Source organism: Macadamia integrifolia, chromosome 1 (assembly GCF_013358625.1).
Source record: "Macadamia integrifolia cultivar HAES 741 chromosome 1, SCU_Mint_v3, whole genome shotgun sequence".
NCBI classification, from domain to species: Eukaryota; Viridiplantae; Streptophyta; class Magnoliopsida; order Proteales; family Proteaceae; genus Macadamia; species Macadamia integrifolia.
The window spans coordinates 19464159-19470780 of record NC_056557.1 but is presented as its reverse complement, the minus strand read 5'-3'; the positions used below and the strand labels follow the sequence as shown (position 1 = coordinate 19470780).

At 35.9% G+C, this 6622-nt stretch overlaps 1 protein-coding gene across 1 annotated transcript in view; it reads right to left on the bottom strand.

The window, feature by feature from the left end:
• Nucleotides 1-5384, bottom strand: part of LOC122086478 (protein MAIN-LIKE 1-like) — a 10201-nt gene extending 4817 nt beyond the window's left edge. The window contains exons 1-5 of the mRNA XM_042655292.1: nt 4899-5384; nt 4703-4806; nt 1099-1402; nt 341-997; nt 14-175 (exon numbers count right to left, since the gene is read on the bottom strand). Of these exons, the coding sequence (XP_042511226.1) occupies nt 14-175; nt 341-997; nt 1099-1402; nt 4703-4806; nt 4899-5129 (1458 nt within the window). The 5' untranslated portion in view covers nt 5130-5384. The remainder of the gene's footprint in view (nt 1-13; nt 176-340; nt 998-1098; nt 1403-4702; nt 4807-4898) is intronic.
• Between the last annotated feature and the right edge of the window lie 1238 nt (nt 5385-6622).

Genomic DNA, 6622 nt, shown 5'->3' with positions numbered 1-6622 from the left:
AGATTTTACTAACCTCGCATTCCTTAAGTTGATCAAGCTCTTGCCGATACGGTCTATAGCAATTATGAATGTTGTCAGTTCTGCGCCGGCATTTCCATCTAACAGCTCGGGGGAAAGGCCTACATAGGCGAACAACATCTGGTCTACCAACCCCTAGGTGCTCATAAGCCCATACCTATAAGTTAAATTTGAAATCCATGTTAAACATGCATCATGAGTGACAAAGACTAAGATATGCTAATAAAGTACAGGTCAAAAGAAAGAAGCCAAATAGATTTGAACCAATTTTCCTAAAATTCACATGCACGATCATATTCCCAAATCAGTAAGATTAACGTACTGTAAATAGGGTCATTGAACCTCCAATATTAGCAGTGTTCTTCCTTGAGGCACGCATCAATGCCCTATCCAAGAAAGCTATAGTAGCAACGCCCCATGCATATTCTACACATTCAACGAAATCAGCAAGCAACGGTAGATATGAAACGCTAACCATATTTCCGGATGTGTTAGCAAATATGGTAGTTCCAAGAAGATGCAACAAATATGCCCGAGTAGCACAAATAACATCTATTTTAGAAGCATTGCTTTGCAGCTGGGAAAATTGGTTCCTCAACCATGTTAGCTTCACACAACCACTCCGTAGAGCCTTCGTGTTGGTAGGATCTGAGGGATGTTGTCCAAGTACCATGCCTAGTATATCCTCAGGCTCCTTGTACATTTTCCTAGTAACAGCCTTCCTGATTACTCTAAGACCCAAAATATATGCCACATCTTCCAAATTTATAGTCATCTCAAATCGTGGCATGTGAAATGTATTAGTTTCATTTCGCCACCTATCCACTAATGCTGTCAATAGACACCGATCCATTTGGAAATCCCCTATAAGGCGTAAGTACTTGAATCCAACAATCTCAACTAACCACTTTAGCACTTTACTCAACTTCCACTTAGTGGAGATTCGACTATGCTCATTACTCAGTAGCACATGTCTCTTCTGAAAATGGGTAAATTTGAAACAGGAAACTTAGTGGTCATATCTTTTATGCATGACAAAAACAAATATTATATTACGCGTAGATGCAACAAATATATTACCTCACCCTTCCAGATCAACTTTGAAACGTGATTGGATTGATCATATAGAACAATGTTCGTACTTGATATATCTTTATCAATGGATGCTCCAATTGACAATACTGAATCATCTACAACATTACTAACCATGGCTTGCCCTCTAACATCTCCACTATCAGTAGATTCATATTCACTCTCCAAATTTTCAGACATACTAGAATATGTCCATGCCCTAAAAGGTCGGTTGTTCTCACCATGCATTGCTCTGTTTTCTGAGATCCTTCGTATAATGTCCAATTGGAGAGGATCCACCGAAATTATGCACCTGACACATGATCCAAAATGTATAGTTAATTATAAAATTAAAAGATAAATTGGATATTGGAATATCTAATACTTGATCCACAAATGTTCTTCTTTAGTATGTCACTATTGTTGCAATAATTTCACTCTTTATGGTTGCAATATCTAGTTATCTAAGTATAATACTCAAAGAGGTGGAAATGCAATGTGGGTATATTCACCCAATACATAGACTAGACAACAACATCCTAAACCTTATTCCAACTTAATAAGGTCGGCTACAGGGAGATTCCCAGCAATGGCGAGCACAAGGAACTATGCAAAAAGATTGACAATTTATGGATAATTATAATAAGTGTTGGCTATATTCATCCAAAAAAATAATAATAAGTGTTCATTGTCAACTTGACGCACCATTAATCCAAATTTACTGAATTTAGTAAATGAACGTCATAGAAAAAATGCTCCTAACATGAAGGATTAGTTCAAAAATTATTTTAATAGGTCTTAAGTGCCTTCTGTGGTTAACTGGTCATCATGGCAATCTTGTATTAGTTTCTGAAATCCTGATATTTGTAGTATGAGAAGTATAATGGTATAACCTATAAAAATAGTTGAGATGTGGTTTTGGTTCTTTATGCTTCTTTCTTCTTTTTTCTTCTTAAATGAATTTTAGGAACATAGCCAAAGAGGGCAAAAAAAAAAAAAAAAAAAAAAAGGGGACGCTACTACACCCATAACATTCCATTGTTCCATACTTTCTTTTCTGTCCTCACTTGAATTGGGAACTCAAGCATATTCCCCTACAACAATTGCTTAAGAATATATCATAATCCTCAAATAAATAGCCACATCTGGTCCCTTCCCACTTCAGTCAAAATCTTTTCTCTACTTCCATTGTAGAATTCAGAGGATCTCCAAATTTGGACGGTTCTAAAGCCAACAAGAATAATTACCACCCACAAAAGAGAGAGCGTACTACATTGAAACTGAACAAAATTAGATAGACCCATGCACATCCACTTGAACTCCAAAAGTAAGTTGTTGTCGAGTCTCAATTTTTTTGGCATTACAATTAGCTGTCCTGAATATTCTATTCCACACCACTTACAGAGGAATTAGATTCATGCCCAAGGTTCCCTCCCACCCCAGTTAGCCCTATAAAAGTAGATAGATATTTTTGTGGTGATAACAACCACCAAAGATGCCTGGCTGGGGACTACTGCCCAAAAGAAAAAGATCCAACATTCCTATACTGTCGGACAGTCAAAACTACCTTGGAAGGGAAAGTCGAATTTTCAGGTAGAATAACTCATCAAACGGCTACTCTCAGGGCTACGTACCTGAGCATCCAATATGAGATTCATACAAGTGCAGTCCTTTTCAGCCCCACTCACAAAGATGGTTACAGGGTAAGCCACAAAAAAATCTAAATATAAGAAAGTTGGATTCAGATTAAATTCATCTGTTACGCACTAAAGCTTCAAATTTGACTTTAAAATCCATGTTAAATACACCCAGCTTAATTTCATTATTATCATTATTATTAATATTTTGAAACTCACAGCTTCTGTCTACTATTTTAATATTAAAACTCCTAGCTTGGTGGAAACGTTAAGCTTGTAAATCCACAAATTTATAGAAAAAAAGAATCTTGCACAACTAAACACACATACCAAATTTGGATTATTTAAATTACACAATCATCCAATGATCTAGATACCTAAGACAATAATATTATTAACTATAATAAAATAACCTCCCCTCCTCATGTGATGATATCCATCCTTTTTTTTTTCCCTGTTTCATTCACTTCATGAAATAAGCAGGCTGGGATTTTTGGTATTAACTTCATAATCCAATGCATTAGCCAACACAACCTAGTGATATTAATCGACAAAACACTTGCATCAGATTTAATTGTTCCTGATACTATTTGGAACACTTGTAAGCATGCATAAACTTGATGGCCATAAATATTTCAATGGAAAGCATGGTTATAAAACACTCCAGATCTTGAATTGAATCAAAATTTCCTTCCATATTGAAATTATTTCTTCCTCCCCTACCCACCCCCCCAACCCTCCAATAAGTAAAGGAAGCCAATCAATTATATAAAAGTTAGACACACGATAACATGATCAAGGAAATTTTATTTTCTTCTCTTTTTCATTTTGCAATGTTAAGAAAGAGTTATAAGTATTATTACGCAATAAGCACCACTCAACAGCCATTATTTTTATTTATTTATTACCTTTTTTTATTATTGAAACTAGACTTGTAATAAAACTGTAGAAATGTGGTGCGGAATTGCATTCTATGTTTTGGTAAAGATGATACAAAGAAGAGATTTATTGGGAAACTAGATCCAATTACAGCATAGAACATTAAAATGTGCAAAAATGAACTGCATGCTAAAGGGACTGGCATTAATTCAGAAAACCCTACAGTGAGAAACAGATCTTTGGTTCCCACAGAAGAAGAACTACATTCTGACAATTTCCAACCCCCTTTTCATTGTAGAGGTGTTGAATAGTTCTACGGTTTAATATACCTACCTGCCCTAAGAAGGTCTAAAGACTTAACAACCTCACCAATGCCTAGTTTAAGCTTTCTATGCTTCCTAATTTGACTCCACACTCTTAAACCTTTTCAGCCCTTTCAATTAAATCAAACACAAACCAGCAAGCTTGATTTCCATCCTATTTTAAACCATAAATTCCTGACCCGCCACAATTTTCTTATGAAATTTAAATTTTCTACTATCAAACTCTAGTTTTAGTTTAACAAGAAAATCTAATCTCATCATTGTTCCTCAACCATTAAACTATCGGTTAAACATTCCAAACTATTTCAGATAAGATCTTACACCATTTCCAGAAACCGCAGAGCATGTTGTAATTCCCTTGATTCCATTGAGGCATTACACCAAACACCTACTAGACTACTAGTCACCAACACTACAATCAACCATATCTATGTACTCTCTTTTTTTAGTTTGAAAAATTGAATGTACCATTCATAATAACAATAAAAAAAAAATAATAATAATGAAAGACCCATGTACGGTACAAAGATCAAGATATAAGTTTCTGTGAATTCATCGAATAAAAGAGAACATGAATGAAAATGCTATGAACCAATATCAGATATGTGACTCCCATTCTCAGAGGAAAAGTAAGAGGTTCGAATGAACCAACATGGAAATGGGATTCATTCAATTCTCTGTGTAGTGAGAAAAAAAATAATTAAAAGAACACAGATTACAAAAACAAAATCAGTAAGACATGGAAAACTAAAACGTCAAAAGATTATTGCTTACCTCAAGTTATGTGAAGAAGGTGACCGATGGTATGGTTTGTTGATCCCAACAGAGCACTCATGTAGACCCACGAACAAACATGGGAATGGGATTCGTTCGATTCTCTGTGAAGTGAGAAAAAAAAAAAAGAACACAGATTACAAAAACAAAAAACGTATGACATGGGAAATAGGTTGAAAACAAAATCTTTGCTCACCTCAGATGAACAACCAACCCAAAGAAGATGAACGATATAAGGTTTATTGATCCCAATAGAGCACTCGCGTAGACCCACGAACCCTAAATGATAGTGACTCGCACAGTCACTGTGTCTGGTTTGAGTTCTCTCCCCTCCTTTATCTTTCTTCCATGGCGATGGAGCAGGAGCCGGAGCAGCACTAGAAGAAGTGACAGGAACAACTAAGAGTTCCAAGAGAAGAAACTTCATAATCGTAAATGGAAGGAGCACTCACACAACACCAGTTCTCTCCCCTCCTCTGTCTCTCTCTGTGTGTGAATGAGAAGTGGATGGGTGAGTCAATCGATTCTTCTCCCTCCAGTCCTTCTCTCGCCGTCCTTCTCCCTTATTGAAGAGTGCCCTAAATCTCCTGAAACCAACAACCCATCTTCCTCCTCTCAGAAATCTATAGTCTGAACAACTGAAACCAGCAACCCATTCTTTCCCCTTTCGGAAATACATAGTCCGAACAGCAACTTATGCCCTCAATGATGCGATCAGATCATCGGACGTTAAAGAGTCGATTGTAGAAGACGATTAAACTAGAAATCAGAATTTTTTTCACCTATTGGAACATGAATCATATCCAACACGTAGGGATATGAAGTCTGACATACGGCTTCCACTGTTTTGGCTATTTCGGTAATACCCAAACTGATTTTGGGTGTATACGTTGAGTGAAACCCATTGTGGGTATTTCTGTAAAACCAAACCCAGTACTGGGTAATCAGGTAATTTTCCCTTTTTTTCTTCTTTTTAATAGCATCTATTGTGCTATTTCTAGTGTTGCTGTGTTCGTTGTGTTTTTAGACTGTGTTTATTGTATTTTTTTAGAGCATGTTGAACTGTGTTTGTTGTATGTATTGTAGAATTTTGTAATACCATTCGTCATACATGGTAGAAGTTGCATCTATATATACATATCCTTTGTTAGATTTTCTTGCATTTCAGTACCTTAGAAATTAGTAGATGCTGTTGAGATTGTAATGCTGCTGCATCTATTATATGCTACTGAGATTGTAATTATTGTGTAATAAGTAGATGCTACCTTAGTTGCTTATTATTTCAGTGTTGTCCTTTCAATTTGTTGATCACTTGTCAATATTGATTGTTGTATGGAACTTTCTATCTGTGAAATCGACTACTGATTTGCAAATGTTTATATTGTAGAATTTTATGTATTGCCAAAGTTTATGACTGAGGGGTTTAGGGTTTGAAACAGATATGGATGCACAATCGTAAATGTGTAGCTGTGGTGAAGGGATGATGGTCATCCAAAGTTCTAGTACAATCAAGAATCCTAGGCGACGATTTTATAGTCGTCAATTAGGTGAAAAACATCCGGACTTTTTTATTTGGTTGGATCCAACATCGAGGAATTACTCAGTGTCACACCCCACTCCCAGTAGCCCTAACATACCATTAGGAATACTGACAGTGTGAGTAAGACACATACTTGTCTTAGAAATCTATCAGGATCTCTGACAGCAGTACTTTAACATTTTACAATCTCACGACGCAAACCAACATAAGCAGCGGAATCAGAGTATAGTAGCAGAATCATAAATAATATGGGGAAAAGTCTAATGATAATATGATAGCGATAACCGAGTTATTCTGTTACATTCATCCATGACGTATAATATAATCTCAAAAACAATGTACAATCCATAGTTATACCCAAAAGTATCGAAATATAATAT